The sequence below is a fragment of the Chrysemys picta genome, chromosome 21 (genome assembly GCF_011386835.1).
Source record: "Chrysemys picta bellii isolate R12L10 chromosome 21, ASM1138683v2, whole genome shotgun sequence".
NCBI classification, from domain to species: Eukaryota; Metazoa; Chordata; order Testudines; family Emydidae; genus Chrysemys; species Chrysemys picta.
In genome coordinates, this window is record NC_088811.1 from 6,186,958 (window position 1) to 6,206,299 (window position 19,342).

The 19,342-nt window shown below is 42.2% G+C and overlaps 1 protein-coding gene and 1 long non-coding RNA gene across 10 annotated transcripts in view; one reads left to right on the forward strand and one right to left on the reverse strand.

Moving 5' to 3' along the window:
* The window catches only part of CFAP74 (cilia and flagella associated protein 74), a 119,024-nt gene that overhangs the window by 35,109 nt on the left and 64,573 nt on the right, over window positions 1–19,342 (forward strand). For 8 of the 9 annotated variants that reach the window (XR_010594260.1, XM_065575235.1, XM_065575233.1 and 5 more), the window contains 6 exons: window positions 1,068–1,170; window positions 2,040–2,197; window positions 6,071–6,281; window positions 6,744–6,923; window positions 12,972–13,145; window positions 16,082–16,200. Coding sequence is in view for 8 of the 9 variants with exons in the window: in XM_065575235.1 (XP_065431307.1) it covers window positions 1,068–1,170; window positions 2,040–2,197; window positions 6,071–6,281; window positions 6,744–6,923; window positions 12,972–13,145; window positions 16,082–16,200 (945 nt within the window). In the remaining variant the exon portion in view is untranslated. The remainder of the gene's footprint in view (window positions 1–1,067; window positions 1,171–2,039; window positions 2,198–6,070; window positions 6,282–6,743; window positions 6,924–12,971; window positions 13,146–16,081; window positions 16,201–19,342) is intronic. The other variant, XM_065575234.1, reaches the window with a different exon arrangement.
* Window positions 1–19,342, reverse strand: part of LOC135976977 (uncharacterized) — a 131,160-nt gene that overhangs the window by 3,543 nt on the left and 108,275 nt on the right. The window lies entirely within an intron of this gene.

Below are 19,342 nucleotides of genomic sequence, written 5' to 3' on the forward strand. Positions count from 1 at the left end.
AGTTTTGAGTTAGATGTACAATCCTGGACATTTGTAGGCTCGTCATTCCCTTTTTAACTGGGGAAGAACTGAATTCCAAATCAGATGATTACGTATCTAAATTACCTCTGAAGTTTCAAATGGATATGGTAGTTTTCACTGTGTCTACTAAAACTGCTGCACAGCGTTTCTTTGCGCTGTTTCTGTTACATCTCTGCATTGTACTTCAGTGGTAAATGAGATGAGCTCACTCTGTGTCGCTTTATGTTTTTGTAAATAACTATTGTTAGTTTTAATTTTTATGCCAGAAACTCTCTACAAAATATTTGTAAATCAGCTTTGTGAGTATATTATAAACCTTATACATTGAAAAGATAATTGTATATTTTCCTTATTATTCTTTAGTTTTTTCTTTGGCAATATGGACAAGGTGCCAGCAATTAAGTCCAGTGAATTCATTACTTGACTGTTCTTGCTGAATCTTATATCTCAAGCAAAATATATCGCATCTACTAGAATGGAATCTAGGATCATAGTAGTTAGAGATGGAAAAGACCAACTGGTTAAAAAATGAACCAAATGTATTTTTCTTTATTGTTAATATTTAAATTCATGTGAATAGTTATGGGATTTTCTCAGGTTTGATTTGGGTGATACCATGCATGAAAAAGCCCATATTTAGGGGTATATTTGTAATCTGTAAACAGTAGAGCAATTTATGCAAGCATTAGCCTTTGATTGTTTTAGTAAATGTCATTGTATGTCTTGGTTATATAACCAATACCTGAATTTTAACTATATTTTAGTGGCTAGGCGTTGATCTCAATATGGAACACACCTACTGATAGATACTCAAAGTTTAAGAAAATACATTGTTGAGACTTTGTGGCCCTTTGAAACTTCAGTGGTTCTAAGTAGAAGACTCATCCAACTGTTCTATTTTACTGGACCCATTATCATAGCAAACAGTGTAACCTACAGGAGGAATATTTGGCAACGTCAACAATTACTGTTTGCCAGGTTAGCCATTTTAATGCTGAATGCTTCACAGCAGGACACGAACCTGAAAGGCTTTATTCTACCAACAGAATTCGTCAGAAAGAAGCAAAGGAAGAACTGAAAACTCAGGAGCATATGGAAAAAAGGATGCAAGCTGTGCTGTCCCTGAAAAATAACATAACTTCCAATAGGGTACCTCTACGACTGCTAAGATTAGTAGTGATGCAATTGATTCTCTGGAGTGACTGATTTTAATGAAAACCATTTCAATGTTCAGCATGCCCCTGGTATGACATGACCTAGGAGTCTAGCCACTAAAGGTTACAGAGTCAGACTCAGGGCCAAATTCAAATACCCTCACTCTCATTGAGTAAATACCTTATTCCATGAGCAGTTCACTTAATTCAGTGGCACCACACCTAGAATATGGTATTCCATGAGTAAGGGGGTCAGAATCTGGCCTATAGGGTGGTTGATTGTCTTGCTCTCAATACAGAAATGCTTTATATTAAAATAAAACAGTTAGCATAACAGTTAAAATAAGTTAAACCAACAGGAAAATGAAGAAATTCAGATTAAAGGCTATCATAATTTTGTTTTACCTCTTTGAATCTATGTATTCCAGAGTCTGAAAAGATGGTCTTAACTATCTTAACTAGCCACTGATTGTATTATAACCACCAATGCCTTCCACACATTGTTGCATAGAGTAACTTGTTTCAGGGGGCGGCCCTGGAAAAGGTTGGTGGTGGTCAAGAGACATGGTTCATGCATTTAGTCCTGACCCAGTCACGGCTCTTTGCCAGGAGCAGGAGTAATCTGTGTGAGCTGGGGGTGCAATTGACTCAACTATTGCAAATAAAATCAGGTACAATTAAAGGATTTTCAAAAACCAAACAAACTCAAAGGGAAGTTCAACTATTAAAAAGAATAAAGCAACCTCTTGGTAGAAAAATCCACCATGAATTTGTAAATAGAGAAAGGGACTAAAATCAGATTCTGTATGTTGTATTCTATATTATGTGAGTAAAATATGTAACTGTTTTTGCATGATTTTGTAGGAAACCCTTCGAACCCTCCAGGTGAGGGACAAAGCAAAGGCTCTTGAGGCAAAAAAGCAAGAGATGAAGATGAGAGGGGCTATTCTGGCAGAAGGAGGCAACGTCACCAAGGAGATTTTTCTCCATAAACAGCGTGTTGAGTTAGAAAGGCAGAAGCAGTAAGCAGTCATTTCTTTGTGTACTTTTTACTCCAAGTCGATACTCATACAGGAGTGAATCTCCACCTTGCTCCACTCAGAAACTGAAAACATGAAATCTATATTGCTGTTAGCCTTGCTACCCCAGGGAACTGAACTGATTCTTGGAATCTTGTTTCAGAGTAGCAGCCGTGTTAGTCTGTATCCGCAAAAAGAAGAACAGGAGGACTTGTGGCACCTTAGAGACTAACAAATTTATTAGAGCATAAGCTTTCGTGGACTACAGCCCACTTCTTCGGATGCATATAGAATGGAACATATATTGAGGAGATATATATACACACATACAGAGAGCATAAACAGGTGGGAGTTGTCTTACCACCTCTGAGAGGCCAATTAATTAAGAGAAAAAAAACTTTTGAAGTGATAATCAAGCTAGCCCAGTACAGACAGACAGTTAGATAACAAGTGTGAGAATACTTACAAGGGGAGATAGATTCAATGTTTGTAATGGCTCAGCCATTCCCAGTCCTTATTCAAACCGGAGTTGATTGTGTCTAGTTTGCATATCAATTCTAGCTCAGCAGTTTCTCGTTGGAGTCTGTTTTTGAAGTTTTTCTGTTGTAATATAGCCACCCGCAGGTCTGTCACTGAATGACCAGACAGGTTAAAGTGTTCTCCCACTGGTTTTTGAGTATTTTGATTCCTGATGTCAGATTTGTGTCCATTAATTCTTTTGCGTAGAGACTGTCTGGTTTGGCCAATGTACATGGCAGAGGGGCATTGCTGGCACATGATGGCATATATCACATTGGTAGATGTGCAGGTGAACGAGCCCCTGATGGTATGGCTGATGTGATTAGGTCCTATGATGATGTCACTGGAATAGATATGTGGACAGAGTTGACATTGGGGTTTGTTACAAGGATAGGTTCCTGGGTTAGTGGTTTTGTTCAGTGATGTGATAATCAAGCTAGCCCAGTACAGACAGACAGTTAGATAACAAGTGTGAGAATACTTACAAGGGGAGATAGATTCAATGTTTGTAATGGCTCAGCCATTCCCAGTCCTTATTCAAACCGGAGTTGATTGTCTGAACAATCACTGAACAAAACCACTAACCCAGGAACCTATCCTTGTAACAAACCCCTGTTCTTCTTTTTTTGGAATCTTGTGTAGATAGAAACTATCAATCCAAATCTTCAGATCATATGAATTGGCAAAGCTTTATTGACTTAAAGAAGCTAGGTTGATTTACATCAGTTGAGTATTTGGCTCAACTGTTTTTCCTTATAGTTTAAAAAAGTGTGAAGGAGTCACTGGTTCAAATCCAAACCATGACCCCAACCTACCACTGCAGCTGTGCAGGTATAACTTACCACGCATAAAGAGACCCATTGAAGTCAGTGGAGCGCTGCATGGGAGTCAATCCACATGGATTGAATTGCAGGATCAGGGCCTTTGTTAAGACCAAAGTTGTTGCCATCTAAGCATGACTAGATGGCCCACATGAATAGGTCTGAAGTTTTGTCCATTCTCTGGCCAGGTGTCCATGTCATGAAAACCTAGCAGATGGAAGTGGAACTCTTATTGACAGATGCACCAGTGAGGCTATGGATGACTGGCCAGGGAGACTGAATTTAGAAGTGATCTTCTAGGTTAGGATTGAAGCAGATTGAGGAGGCAGTGTGGGGACTAATCACTAATGCACTTGATATCCGTAGAAACAGAAGACTTCAGTCTTTGGAGCTGTGAACCAGCCACTTTCGCTAGCGCTAAATGCACATTAAAAAAATTAATGAATAAACATTCTGCAGGAGTTATGGATACTCTGTCCTTGAAAAGACTGCCTTATTTTTTTAGGTTTAATCCTTCATCTTTTTCACTATTTCCCCTTGTAATTTACATAGCAGTCCCAGTGTGGATCACATGTTCTGCTAGACTTGCTATTGGCTATACATGACAGCATGCTCCTCACAGCAGTTCCTTTCTAATTTCAGCTATTACTCTGCTAACCTCCTATTTCTCGAGTGCCTTTGTTTTTCTCTTAGTCCTTTCTTCCCATAACAGAGATGTTCTGTCCTCTATCTCCTATCTGAGTCTCAACCTGAGTATATGTCCCTGAATTATTTGCAGAATAATTAATTCTTTAACCATTAGAATCTGTAATTTAATTTGTGCTGTTCAATTTCAAAAAGATAGCAAATTACATATAAAATGTGATTTAGGGCTAATATGATTTTCTGTTATTAAACTTTCTGTAGACTGCAAAGTAAACTCATGAACTAATTGTAGGGAAGAAAGATGGTCTTTAGGTAAGGCACAGCACTGGGAGTCAAGCATCCGCTGTCATTTCTGGGTCTGCTACTTTCTGTGCCTCAGTTTCCCCAAATGTAAACTGGAGGTTACGCCACATAACTGCTTCACGGGAGTGTTGCAAGGCTAAATTAACTGTTAATAAAGCAATTTGCGATATAACGATCAATATATAAGTGCAAAAGATAATGTCCTGCCTATATTTAGAATCAGCAATCATTTACAAACAAATCAGTTGAAAATGTAAACCTCAGAAGCTAATTGAATCTTTACTATAAATAATTTCTGTTTCTGAAAATTATACAGAACCTAAAGGAATATAGATAAAAGAAATAGAAATAGCATTTTTTCCTGTGGATTCTGTTAATTCCCTTCTCAACAGAATGGCCCCACCAACACACTCATTTTGTTAGCTTAGCGTAATCACCCTAGACTGCTAGCTAAAGTCTGTACTTTAAAGAGCTATGGCTTCAAAATCAGATAATTTCAGACAGAAGTGTGTTTTCTATTGCTACAAGTAACATTTAAGATTACTATAACCGAAAGAGAATAGAGAAAAAATTTCTTCCTGCTTTTTCAGTTTGTTTACTTTGTGCGTTGATTACACTTTGGTTATAGTCAGTTTCAACAATATTTGAGTTAGTCCTTGATACAGCACAGGGAAGAAAAAGAACATTTTAAAATATAAGAAAATGTTATTGCAAAAATCACAGAAATTGTCAGAGGGATTTAGGGGCAGACAGGATCTCAAATGACTTCTCTATTTTTAAGGTACTTATATGGTCTCCATTACCCTGGTATCTGAGCACCTCAAACTTTGTACTGTGTTTATCCTCACAACATTGCTGTGAGGCAGAGATGTACTAGAACTACTAAAAGCACTAGAACTGCTAGTATTGGAACTGAGGCATAGAGAGACTGAGGGCTTGTTTACATAGCATGGCAAATGCACATTACAGGGGTGTGATTTCTAAAGCACACTAACGTGTTGTATACTAATTGTTCAATGTAGAGCCTGCTGGTGTGCACTAAGAATTACCTACTGAGCTTTAACATAGTATTGTTGGGTACTTTTAGTATGCATCAGCACAATCTACAAGGACCAATTAGTGTGCTTTAGAAATCACACCTCTGTAGTGTGCAATGATATACTGTGTAGACATGCCATAAGTGAATCACTCAAGGTCACACAAAGTCTATGGCAGAGCAGAGACTTGAATCTATGTCTACCAAGTCCCAGGCTAGTGGCCTAGCCACTAGACAGTCCTTCTTTGAGTTCTTTTATTATAAACTGACGAGATCACAAGTTTACAATATCCCATTAAAGGATAAAGCCTAAGCCCTGATATCCTTCCCAAATACGTCTTTTAAAAAGTCATAATTGAAAATATTTAGTCTGTAGAAATAAGTAGAAATTATAAAAATCCCATGGTATCTTGATATACACAGATCATCACTGCAGTATAGCTTAAAGGCTCAAAAAATCTGGACCCTTTGGTAGTATTGTTAGTGCACAACAATGGCTTCTTTCTTACTTTCTTTCTGATTTCTGTTCATTTTTTAAATTTTTTAATACAGAGAATTTACAGAACAGCAGAAATCTAGAAAAATTGAGATTGTAGCTCGAATTTTGCAAGAGGAAGCATGTGTAGAGAAGCAGAAAAAACATCAAGCTCGGGCAGAGGCACTTAGGAGTCAGGGTAAACTTCCCGATTCCTTACAGTGGAGAATCAAAACATGGCAGTATATTGAGAATGCCTATGAAGATCCAGCTGGAGCAGTACTGCAGGTAAGCAATGCTATTATACCTAACAACCTTTAGAGAATTGGTCAAATGTTTTAGGGCTGCTGTTATCAGAGTGGCAGGGAAATAGTATTTTTTCCACCCCTGAAAATTAATAGTTTGAGTTGGTGGTTGTGAAATAGCATCTGCATTGGCTAGAGCCTGGTGCTGTACAGTACAATGTGAGCAGGCAATGGGCTAGTTTCCCCATCAGATCTCTCAATAGTCTCATCAGTCTCAGTCTGCTAGTCCAGTTCTGACACTCTCTTGAGATGGAACACTTCCTTATTTAACTCAGGAGTAAAATGTAGTTGTAGACTTAATTTCAGATTAGCTTGTCACAAGTGACAAACACAGCTCTGTTTGGAGCCTCTCCACGCAGCTTTTACACTGTTCTTAAGGTATTGCTGCTGGAGTAAAACAATAGTTTCAATAGTTCCTTGGAATTTTGCTTCTGTCTCATTGTAGAAGTCTTGGTGCACTCCATCAGCTTGTTCCTTAGTTGATGACAAATCTAGTTCTGTGGTGGATTTTTCTGAAAAAGCATTGCAAGATACGATCCATGAAAATGATGATGAAGAGGCGAATGAGACTCTAGTTGAGCCAGAGTTTACAGGACTTTGGAGTCAAGAATGTAACTTATACAAGGTAAAACTTTTAATTTCTCATTTTATCCCCTGCATTTTTCCCACTGTTAGTTTCCTAGAAATTGGCCTTCTCACTGCCTTTAGAAGTTTTCCGACTCTTGCTATCACTGTGTGAATGTGCACTCAAAGTCTTGCATGAAGAATTCATTTGAAAGTTTTGTTTTAAAGAAGGTACCTGCACATGCAAATCTTAACAGAACCGCGAATGTGTTAAAATACTTATCAGTCAAAGCAGTTGAAGTTTGCCACTATATTCTCAAAGTGTTTGTTCCCTTATATAGAGAAAATTAACTGGCTTAGTTTTAGTTCCAAGATTTGTGGAGACATATATCACTTCATGTTTGCTGGTTTGTTTGACTTTTAAAACTGAACATGACATTCTGTTGAGCTGGTAATGAAGATCATTTCATGTGGAAAACATTTTTTTTCACTCAGTGCTTGGCATAGAAAGCACATCTTTCAGTATAGCAAAGTAACAACATTTAGGGCTCCGATCAGAAATAAATAATGTACATATGCAAAGTGGAAACTGATGTTTTCATAATGCCGCCAAGCACTTGCACATTTTCCTAAGGCACATACCTTCCATAGATCTCCTTTTTAAGTCACATGTGACCTTGAGAGTAGACTTTAGCATCAAAGGGCACTATCAGTAAAAATGTATTCTCTTTCCATAGAAAAAATAAATTGGCATCAAAGCTGAGAGGGCTAAAAAATTAGTTGACTTTGTTGAGCAGTCAGTCACTCAGGAAGTTCAGAAAAAGACTCACTTTAAGTGGGGAAGAGGCAGTATTGCTGTATACAAAAGTCAGAACATAGTGTTGCCCAGGTGCAAAATACAAAACAAGTGGAAGGTTGGAATATCTTCATACAGAAGTTGGGAAGCTGAGTTCCAGCTGAAGAGAAGTCACAAAGAAAGAAGCCAAACAGGGCTGACAAGATTCCAGTCACAGGCTCCTGTACCAACTATGGCTTTCTTCTCTTACAAAATATCCTATATAAACACCTCCGATCAGTTATTTATAGCCCCCGAAGTCCTTGCTTGTTGAAATCAAGAGAGTTGCACATCAGGGATAAATTTGGCTCACAGTGTTTCTTTCAGATGAACCAGTATGTATAATAAGAGCTTTGCACCGCCTTAACCCAGTAAGCTTAATTCAGCTCCAAAGCTTAGTCTTAGCACAATAGGTTTGCTGGAAAAAAATCCCAATATTTTGCAGTGTTTGTAAATTTCTGTAGATGACTAAATCTTTGCATTCGCAATTCCAATTAAATCATTATTTTGTTTAATTGATTGATGGATGTTGGTCTCTCTGTAATGCTAGCCAGTTTGCAAGTAAACAACATGGAGACAACATAGACTAGCGTAAAAGTGCTGAAGCAGTTTCTCATTCAGTGGCAAAAGTACATACTTCTCTCATATTTCCATTAAGCCAATCCTACTGTTCATACTCAGGGTCAGGTTTTGCTTTTAATTATATCAGTGTAAACCTGAAGTAACTCCACTGACTACAATTTACTGTTAAAATAAATCCTCTTCCAAGCTTCCCTCTGTTGAGATCATTTTTCCCCAAGATGCTTTGAGAGCCTTGGCTAACAGGCATCATGAAGTGCAAAATATTCCATTATTGATTCTAATTTCTATGTATACCCTGCACTGTCTATCATGTGACCAATTAAACAATATGCAGTCACCCTGGAAAGCAGTACAGACCCACACCATAAAATGGACATGCTTAACAACAGGAACCATTCTTGAACTTAATGGAGCCACTCCAGATTCATACTGATGTAGGGGATGGCAGTGTCTGTCCCTCTGTCTCATTGACACAAGTAAGGGTGTTTTGCCTGGTTGCGGGCTGTGTAAGGTCTTCTGGATTTGCCCTTGTATTTTCTGAGCGTCTAACCTCTTTGCAGTGGTAAAAAGAGATTTTCACGTCCAGATGCTGATAACCCAGAATCTCTCATTCACTCTTTACACTATGTTAAACCCAGAGAGTGAGAGGCGGGTGTGCAGCTGTCAACATTTTGTTGCTTTTTGGCTGGTAAGCAGCTGGGTTTCTGACTCCCTCCTGCTCAAAGACTGGATTTATTTATTTATTTTTCACTATATAAAATGTGTTTATAGTGTTGTGACATTACCCAGGGTACAATCTGGACCGATGAACAGCTGTCCTCCCCCAGATCTCCAACCTGGGGTGCCTTTTACACTGCTTGGCTGTGAGAGCTATCACTCATGGTCTGCTCTCACACACCTTCCAGCACGTAAATTACTCCCAGATTTACTGCAAGACTGCTATGGCCAGCCACTCTTGAATTACACTGCAGAGCATCACCAGCAAATTCCCAGACCCGGATTTCCCCCCCGAAATGTGTGTCTTGTACTGCCCAGCTTTTTCCTGGACAATAAAAGTTCATATAAATTTCTATTGTTTTATTAATAGAAAATGATATGCACAAATCTTGTTATCCCAAATGGAGGTTCCCAAACACTTCAATCCAAACATACTGGTCTAGATAAAACAATAAAACAAGTTTATTAGCTTCAGAAAGATTTTAAGTGATTACAAGTAATGAAGCATAAAAGTCATAATTGATTACAAGTAAATAAAGAGTAAAATGCAGCTATAACTAACTTAACAAGCTAAATGAATTCAAAGCAAAGGCTTCTCTTACCATATGTTCTAACAATCTTACTGTCTGAATTCTTTCAGTCAGGATCCTTCCCCCAGTCCAAAGCTGTTTCCTTTGTTCTTCAGGTGTTGTGGAAACCTTGGGTAGAGAGAAGGGAGGAATACTTTGGGGTGCCTTCTATCTCTTCTTATAGTCCTTTCTCTTCTTCGAGAATCATTTCCAGCTGAGGTTCAGGAGACAAAAGTCTGTGTGGACAGGAACCCCCAGCTGTTTCTTTTGTCAAGATGTAGATTTTTGACCACATCCTCTTTCCTGCCAAAGAATGGCCACTTTACCAGGTGGTGGTCCATTAGATTTTGTTGACACTTGGCTGAGATGTTGGCTAACCTTTTGTCTCTGGGGATCTGGTTTGTGACTCTTCCTCAGACTCAGAACATTTCTTTAGTAATATCATAAGTAGAATCCTGTAGCTTTACGTAATGTGTTGCCACACATATTTTACTAGGACAATAACGAACAGTAAATTATGAGTTTTCAAGTGATACCTCCAAAGGCATACTTTGTATGACATTTATCATAGTCTTGTAAAAAGGGGTGAACATAGAGGTATAGGCTATCACAAGTGTCTAACGTATTAAGCACATGTACACAAAGACTATTATCAGTAAGTACACTGCTCAGATGCTCTCTCCCACACAAAATTCCAAACCTCCCCGACCCCCTCCAAAAACATATTTTTGCAACTTGTTCTGGTTAGTCATCTCTAAAAAGCTCTAGCAGGAATAGAAGGGATTCTGTGACAAAAATGTTTAGAGCAGAGGTGAGCAAACTACGGCCCACGGGCCACATCCGGCCCACGGGACCATTCTCCCCGGCCCCTGAGCTCCTGGCCCAGGAGGCTAGCCCCGGCCCCTCCCCTGCTGCTCCCCCTGCCCTGCAGCCTCAGCTCACTCCACTGCTGGCACAACGCTCTGGGCAGCGGGGCGACAAGCTCCTGGGGCAGCACAGCTGCAGAGCCTGGCCTGATCCGGTGCTCTGTGCTGCACGGTGTGTGGCTGGCTCCAGCTGGGCGGCGCGGCTGCCTGTCATTGTGCAGCCACCCCGCCAGCCACTGGTGCTTCAGGTAGCATGGTAAGGGGGCAGGGAGCGGGGGTGGGGGATTGGATAGAGGGCAAGGGAGTTTGAGGGGTGGTCAGGGGCCGCGGTTGTGGATAGGGGTCGGGGCAGTCAGTGCACAGGGAACAGAGGGGTTGAATGGGGGCAGAGGTTCCGGGGGCGATCAGGGAGAAGGGATGGTTGGATGGAACAGGGGTTCCGGGGGGGGGGGGGCAGTTAGGAATGAGAGGAGGGGTTGGATGGGGGAGCTGGGGGCAGTCAGGGGACAGGGAGAAGGGGTGGTTGGATGGGGCAGTCAGGAAGGAGAGTGGGTGTTGGATGGGGCGGTGGGGGGCAGTTAGGGGCGAAGGGAAGTTAGGGGCGGCGGGTCCAGGGACGGTCAGGGAGAAGGGGTGGTTGGATGGGGCAGGGGTCCTGGGGGGCAGTCAGGAAGGAGGGGGGGTTGGATGGGGCAGCAGGGAGCAGTTAGGGGCAGGGTGTCCAGGGATGGTCAGGGGACAGGGAGGTGGATGGGGCAGAGGTCCAGGGGGGCCATCAGGGAACAGGGGGGGTTGGATGAGGCAGGAGTCCCGGGGGGCCATCAGGGGGTGAGAAGCAGGGGGGGTTGGATAGGGGGCAGGGGCTGGGCCACACCTGCCTGTTTGGGGAGGCACAGCCTCTTCTAACCAGCCCTCCATACAATTTCTGAACCCCGATGCGGCCCTCAAGCCAAAAAGTTTGCCCACCCCTGGTTTAGAGGCATGGTAAAAAGAGGAAGAGTTGTTGAAAAGATTGAGACTGTTTAGTTTAGAGAGGAGACAAATAGGAGAGGTATGATAGAGGTATATAAAATAATAAATGGTATGTTAGGGAAGTCAGGTGCTTGAGTTTATTCTTGTGTGTTATACAAGAGCCCGGGGACATTCAATGAAAGAGAAAGACAACACATTTAAAACTGATCAAAGGAAACTTCTATACAGCACACACCTAGGCCCACTGGGAGGTTTCTTTCCCTTACTGATGTTTACATGAAACATAAAATGTCTGATTCCTTTTCAGCTGGCTGAAACCCTGAAGGCACAATTTCTGTCTTTTTGATTTGCATAAACTGATGGACAGAATTTATCCTCCAGCTTCTGGTCCCTACAATAAGGCAATAGTAAAACTGATGTGATTCTTTATCATGATTCTCAAGTATTTTGATTATTAATTGCATCATTTTTGACTATTTTCCACTTGCTTAAACTGCAGGCTGTAGTTTGGTAACCAGCAACAAACTGCCATTTGGGCTGTTAGTTCAGTTCGGAATTGAAACAAGGGTGGAGAGGATCAGAAACTGTACATAAAATTCCTCCTCAGGAGATTGTCCCATAATTATCATCATTATGTGAATGGAACTTTTGGACGAATGCTAGTAATCAGAAAGAGAGCTTAAAATGAGAGGGTTGAATGCCTAAATATCTAATGGCACCTTAGAGACTAACAGATTTATTAGAGCATAAGCTTTATTTATTAGAGCATATATGCATCCGAAGAAGTGGGCTGTAGTCCACGAAAGCTTATGCTCTAATAAATCTGTTAGTCTCTAAAGTGCCACAAGTACTCCTGTTCTTTTTGCGGATACAGACTAACATGGCTGCTACTCTGAAACCTATAAATATCTAATGTAACACTTTCTATCTATTCAGTTCACTGCCACTTTACCTCTTATACAGACAACAGTTTTCAGTACTTGTATTCAGCTGTTCCTCTCCTTGACTCTTTAAATGTAAAAAGAGAAAAACCTGATTTATCTAGAGTAAGTGAGAAATGGCCAAACCACACACTTCCTTGTTGTGCAATATATTGGAATTACACACATGTTCAAAACTGTGCAGGCACATATTCTTCGTGCTTTTGAAAAATTGGGCCTATAGTCTTTTTCTTTTAAATGATAGCTTCTTCAGCTTTTCCTAAAAGGGCCAAATTCTACTTTCAGTATCATTTTCTCTTCTTACTGTCTAGTCTAGAGAATACATTGAGCCTGATTTTCAAGAGGCCTCAGATTAGCCTTTAATTTTGAATTCATAACCATTTGTCTGTCTACATGCTGCATTTGCACATACAAATCAACTGGTTATATACCCTGCTATCCAATCAGTGCCTGCTAATTAAAATATTAAAATTGAGTTTTCTGGAACAGATTTAAGGCACAAATTTGTAAGCTCAAAATTAGGGTTCTGTTCTGAAAATTTGGTGGAATACAAGTGTGTACAAAAAAAATCTGTGAAATATGGTTTATCATCAATAAATTACCATTTTTATTGGCTTCAATTATTAGATGCCAAAAGATGAAACAGATCCAAAGCCACTAGGTGCAAGTAAAATGGAAAGAAAGATTTTCACTGAAAACTTGGAGAAACTTCGAAGTGGAATTATTCGCAAACAAGTTGTGTCCGGTCATGAATTTAAGGGGTGTCCTTTTTATAGCAAACCAAGTCTTATTCACTTCAAGGTTGGTGCACATTTTGCATTGTGGCTTTGTGTATTTACTGTATGTACAAACCAGTATCTCAGTCAAAAGCACATTGCAATCAAAGGCAAGACTCCCATCGACTTAAATGGGCTTTCAGACTTTAAGGAATTAAAACAGTCAGAAAGGTCAGCACATAATCTGAAGCTGCCTGAGGAGATACAATTATGTGGTTCTTGTTAGGCTATGTTCCATGCTAATCAATTAAAAATAAATTACTTAACGTAATAACTGTTTCAAGAGTATGTGGCATAAATACAATATTAATGTAATAAAAAGCTGCTTAAAGAAAGTCTTGTATCCCACTGTCAAATATAATTTAATTATGAACAGGAACAAAAGCTTTCTAGTATTCAACACAATGTCACATTCTCCTCCCCTGTCCCCCCAACCTCCACCATGTGCTGTCACCTCTTACAGAGCCAGTTTCTGGGCCATTGTGAAATGTTCCCCAAATAGGCACACTTTAATGACGATTTCGTAGCATCAAATATGAACTCAACTTTTCGGCCAGCCACATCCCTTATTCACGGTCAGTGCGCCAAAGTTTATTCCTTCAAGGGACATGGGTAAGCCATATGGTGTGTATATAACTGATATACAGACCATACTTCCCAAGCTGTCTGCCCTGGAATAGCTCCTAGTATGGAGTACTGGAGGAGTGGGCTCTCATTGGGTGTAGAGGGATGGCAGAATTGGGGTGGAAGTATCCTCCCTCATGCAGCCTTTCATAGAATCATAGAATATCAGGGTAGGAAGGGACCTCAGGAGGTCATCTAGTCCAACCCCCTGCTCAAAGCAGGACCAATCCCCAGACCCCTAAATGGCCACCTCAAGGATTGAACACTCAACCCTCGGTTTAGCAGGCCAATGCTCAAACCACTGAGCTATCCCTCCCCCACTCTCCTGTGGCTTTTCATATACATGGGAGGAAACACATAGTAGGGCAGGGCTGGTTCTAGTCCTAGCTCTTCATACTTCCTGTGTGATCTTTGGCAAATTACTTCACTTCCTTAATGCTACAGTTTCTTTATCTGCAAAAGGAAGATAATACTTCTTCACAGATACTATATATGCTGTCTTCTTGCTTCAGGGTGTTAACTCCTTAGCAAACTTTTCTAGCTCTTAGGTATTTTTATGCTTGAGGGCAGGTAGAGCATGTTCCAAGCCCCCTATTGTCCCCTGGTATTATAGCTATTTTATTTTGCCAGTTCATTGCAATGCTTCCTTTCTCAGTTTTTTGAGAACTAAATATGTTTTACTTAAAGATTTTGATATCGGCTTATGAAGCTTTGAACTGGTGGCTTTTCAGCAGTAAATTTCTGAAATTTCAGAAAGCGTTTTACCGTATTGGACAGTACCATTTTCCCATTTAAAAACATGCCCAAGGAAAACAGTGAACATGCTAGAAAAGTAAAGTGGCTGTATCGAAGCAGACACACAACTCTCTGAAAGTATCAAACTGAAGTCAAGGTTCAGGCAAGATGTGAGAAGTCTTTTTAAATCTTAAAGTGCATTATCAACGAGACTGAAAACTCTGCCTTTATGTGCCCTGTCCTTTGGCAAACACTCCAGTGATCATTTCATATTTCTTTTCAAATGGAAGTAAACAAAGGATGACAGCCTCATAAACAGATGAGGGCCAGAAAAAGAAATCTTACCTTTTCCTGTTGTGGCTGGAGTTTCATACACAATTTTAGTAATAAATTATAAACTCGTTCCAAAAATATGGTTGGAGTGAAGTTCCTATTACTTAAGAAAGGTTCACATGGCCCAATTTTCACCCAGTAGCTTCCACTGGTGGGTATGCAGCCCATTTGAAAATCCAGTCACTTCACATGCCTAAATGCAGCTGAGCTTTTTTAAAAATCTTATTCTAATTGTGGGAGCTGAGCACTTTAAAAAATCTGACCATTAGATTACATGTGAGATTTAAAATTATCCCCATGTTTAAAAAGACCAGCAGATCAGCTGTTAACTCTTTTGTAGTTTCCCCTATTCCATTGTTACCTCTCTTTTTACTTGCAGAATAATTCCTATTTCCTTTACTGTGACTGCAGGCACACTGACTGACTGGGAGCCCCCTTCTTAGGAGTCCCAGATGAATCAGTGAATTACTACTATGCTATCTGCACCTATGATGTTGTATAATAGATGGTATTCATATTTGTAAACAATTTGCAAATAGTGTTAATCTACTGTTGGGTAATTATTTAGCTTTCCTTGTTAATAATATATAATTCATTGATGACAATGCGCCTATAAAATACAATTCTAAAAGGCAGTAAATAATACCTAACACTTGCATAGCATTTATAATTTTCACAATTCCATTTGAAGTCAGTGGGAACTGTAGCTACATGATCCCACCTTTAGAACTGGGACCCTTAGACCTGGTGTGTACTGGGAAAGGGTATGCACTGGGAAAATTTCCTCTAAATCCTAACCAGTTTTTAAAAACTAGCTGGATCCATAGTGTAGACTATAGTTTAATGACTGATTTCAAAATGGCCTTGGAGTTTCTGGTTCTCAGTCCTGTGCTCAGAGTACTAGACCCTGAATCAAACATTAATGTAATAATATTCTTATATGCATTCACTCCAGGCAACAAATAAAATGGCTTGGAAACATCAAGTTATGCACACAGCTGGCTAACGCTAGCACATGATCCTATTGCTAGTTCCCACCTCCTCCTTGCTGTTTGTTTCCCAGATGTGTCTCTTGTCTTAAATTGGATTGTTTGGTGCAGAAAAGCTTCCTAAATGTTTTTGTACAGCACTTAGCATAAAGGGCCATGATCCTCATAGGGACCTTCGGATGCTACTGCAGTACACGTTGAAAAAAAAAAAAATCATTATCACATGTGAAAATGCTACCAGCTCCATGGAGATGTGATTTAATCTGTGTGCTATTTCTAGGATTTTGATGTTGGTAAAACCTACAAAAAGAAGATAATTTTGATAAATGCATCCTACAGTGTTAACTTCTGCAAGCTGGTGGGAGTCAGTGAGCATCTCAAGGATTTCATCAATATTCAGTAAGTAAAGAGGCTCAAAATCTGAGAGGATGATTTATTGCACCCTTAAAATCAGAACAATCTGATAAAGTTACGATCAGGAAGCTCTTGTATTTATTGCATTTATATTTTATTCTCAGTAGAGTCAGTTCTGTTAAATAGAGCTGTAAAAAATTACCTTCCAAAACAAATCTCATCTCCCTTTGCTATTCCTTCTTCCTCTTCCCATCTCTCATTTATGTCATGTACAGTATGAACGCATAGCATCAATGTCATTAGATCTCTTACCTCTACCCTTGTGCTTAAAATGTGCTAATGGGATTTTGTTTACTACCATCCGCTCCAAAACGTAAATTGCAGCAGACATAACATCACTGCTGAGACTTGGGAAAAAAAATTGGTGGCTAAAATTAGGCATCTAAATCCAAATGTAAGCATTTAAACGAGGCCTGGTTTGCAACAGTTCTGAGAAACATTCATTTAGGTGCCTGGACACAGAATTAGGAGCCTCACTTCAGGCATCTTTTTTTTAAAATCTTGGCCTGTGCTCTTTGGCAAGATGACCTGTCAGTTGTTGACCCTTTTCACAGAAATGTGTTGAATAAAATCACTGTACCCAAGATGTTCAAAATACCAGGACCCCACTCACGGTGGTACCTTTGGTCATTTATTCCGATCCTGCAGAGACCTCATGCATTCTACTTTATGAAATGAGGCTCAAAGAGCTTGGCTTGTTTAGCCTAAACAAAAGAAGGCTGAAGGGAGATATGATTGCTCTCTATAAATACATCAGAGGGATAAATACCAGGGAGAAAGATGGGTTATTTAAGTTTAGCACCAAGGTGGATATAAGAACAAATGGATATAAACTGGCCATCAAACAAGTTTAGGCTCGAAATTAGGCGAAGGTTTCTAACCATCAGAGGAATGAAGTTCTGGAACAGCCTTCCAAGGGGAGCAGTTGGGGCAAGAAAACTAACTGGCTTTAAGACTGAGCTTGATAAGTTTATAGAGGGACACCATCCCTGCCCATCCTGGCTAATAGCCATTGATGGACCTATCCTCCATGAATTTATCGTGTTCTTTTTTGAACCCTGTTATAGTCTTGGCCTTCACAACATCCTCTGGCAAGGAGTTCCACAGGTTGACTGTGCATTATGTGAAAAAATACTTCCTTTTGTTTGTTTTAAACCCGCGGCCTATTAATTTCGTTTGGTGATCCCTAGTTCTTATGTTATGAGAAGGAATAAATAACACTTCTTCTTCGAGTGCTTGCTCATATCCATTCCATTAGGTGTGTGCGCGCCGCGTGCACGATCGTCGGAAGATTTTTACCCTAGCAACACCGGCGGGTCGGCTGTGGAGCCCCCTAGAGTGGCGCCTTCATGGCGCTGAATATATACCCCAGCCGACCCGGCGCCCCCTCAGTTCCTTCTTACCGCCCCTGACGGTCGTTGGAACTGTGGAGCGCGGCATAGCTGTCCTCCACTCTCCCTAGCTTATTTTGTTGTATCACAGTTATAGTTATAGTTATAGTTCTAGTGTTTGTAGTAAATTAGTTAAGTAGTTTTAAAGTTGTTCTAAGTAGTCCAGGGGATTAAGGGGGTCATCTCCCCCTTTCTCCCCCGGCCGCGGGGCCGGGCTCATGCCCAACGCTCCCGGCTTCAAGCAGTGCGCCTCCTGCGCTAAGCCTATGCCCACGAGCGACCCGCACGACTCCTGTCTGAAGTGCCTGGGAGAGTCCCACCAAACAGATAAGTGCAAGATCTGTAAGGCCTTCAAACCAAGGACTAAGAAGGAGCGGGACTTTCGGCTCAGGCAACTCCTGATGGAGGCGGCACTTAGCCCGGACACTCCTTCTACGGGCCAGGCCCCGGCGCCTAGCACCTCGGTGCGCAGTGCCCCGGCGGCACCGGCTATGACAACCACGCGAGTGGCGTCAGACAAGCCTCCCCGGCACCGGACCTCGTCGGCACCGCAAGCACAGCAAGTGCCTCGGCGCCGGTCATTATCCCCGGGGCATAAAAAAGCCCATAAGTCGGGGACATCCGTGCCGAAGACGCCGGCTCCCCCAGTGCCGGGGGTAGAGCCGCGTCCGCCGGTGGAGCAACGAAAACAGGTGCCTCCAGCACCGTCGACTCCGGCGCCGAGGCCGTTGAGTCCGGTGCAAATAGCGTCTCCACCGAGGCCGGCGGTGATACAGTGTCTCCCGTCGACTCCAGAGACCTTCGCGGCGGCGAGAGACTTAATAGCTCTCACGGAGCCGGCACCGCCTCAACCACCGGCACCGACTGCACCGTTGACTCGCCCGGTCCAGTCGAGGGGGAAACCTGCCTTGATGCGCCCTCCATCACAAGGGCTGGAACCTCGGCACCGATCCAGGTCCCGAAGCAGGTCCCCACGCCGCTCGCAGTCCCGGCACCGAATATCGTCTCGGCACCGGTCGTACTCGCGGCCAAGATCTTCTTCGCGGCACCGCTCTACGTCTCGGCACCGATATGATCGTCGGCACCGATCAACGTCGAGACGTAGTTCTCGGCACCGCTACGGTCGACGCTCGACGTCGAGGGGCCGCTCCCGGCACCGGGCATACTCCAGGTCCTCGTCGAGGTCCAGATCCGACTCCCGGCACCGACGAGGTCATCGGCACTGGTCGCGGTCCCGGCACCGATCGCCGGCACCACGCAGAGATAGATCATCTCCGGACCGGCACCGTGCGGCACCGCAGCCCACGGGGATCGTTTCATCTCTCTCGGCACCGCCATGGCCGTCAAGATCGGTGTCTCGCTCCTCGGAGGACCTGTCGAGATCGGCATACCCCCCTCAAGGGCAAGCCGAGGAACGAAACTTGGGCCATTGGCAGGAGATGGCAGAGGACCACTCTCATGGACCATCTCACTGGTCGTTTTGGACCCCGTGGGCGTACCACCAGGAGCAAGGGGCTCCAATACCATCGACCTCTCGCTCGGGTCACTCGGTCAGAAGGGCCCCAGAATCCACCATCTCTCGGCCTCCGCCAGGAGGCATGGAGGCTTCCGTGTCCACGCCACACGACACCATGGACCCAAGTGCAGGTGATGCTCCGGCCCAAGAGCAGGGGGATCAGGACCCCCCCTTGGATCCAGTACCACCGGAGGCATCCTCCTCCTCCTCTCCGGATGAG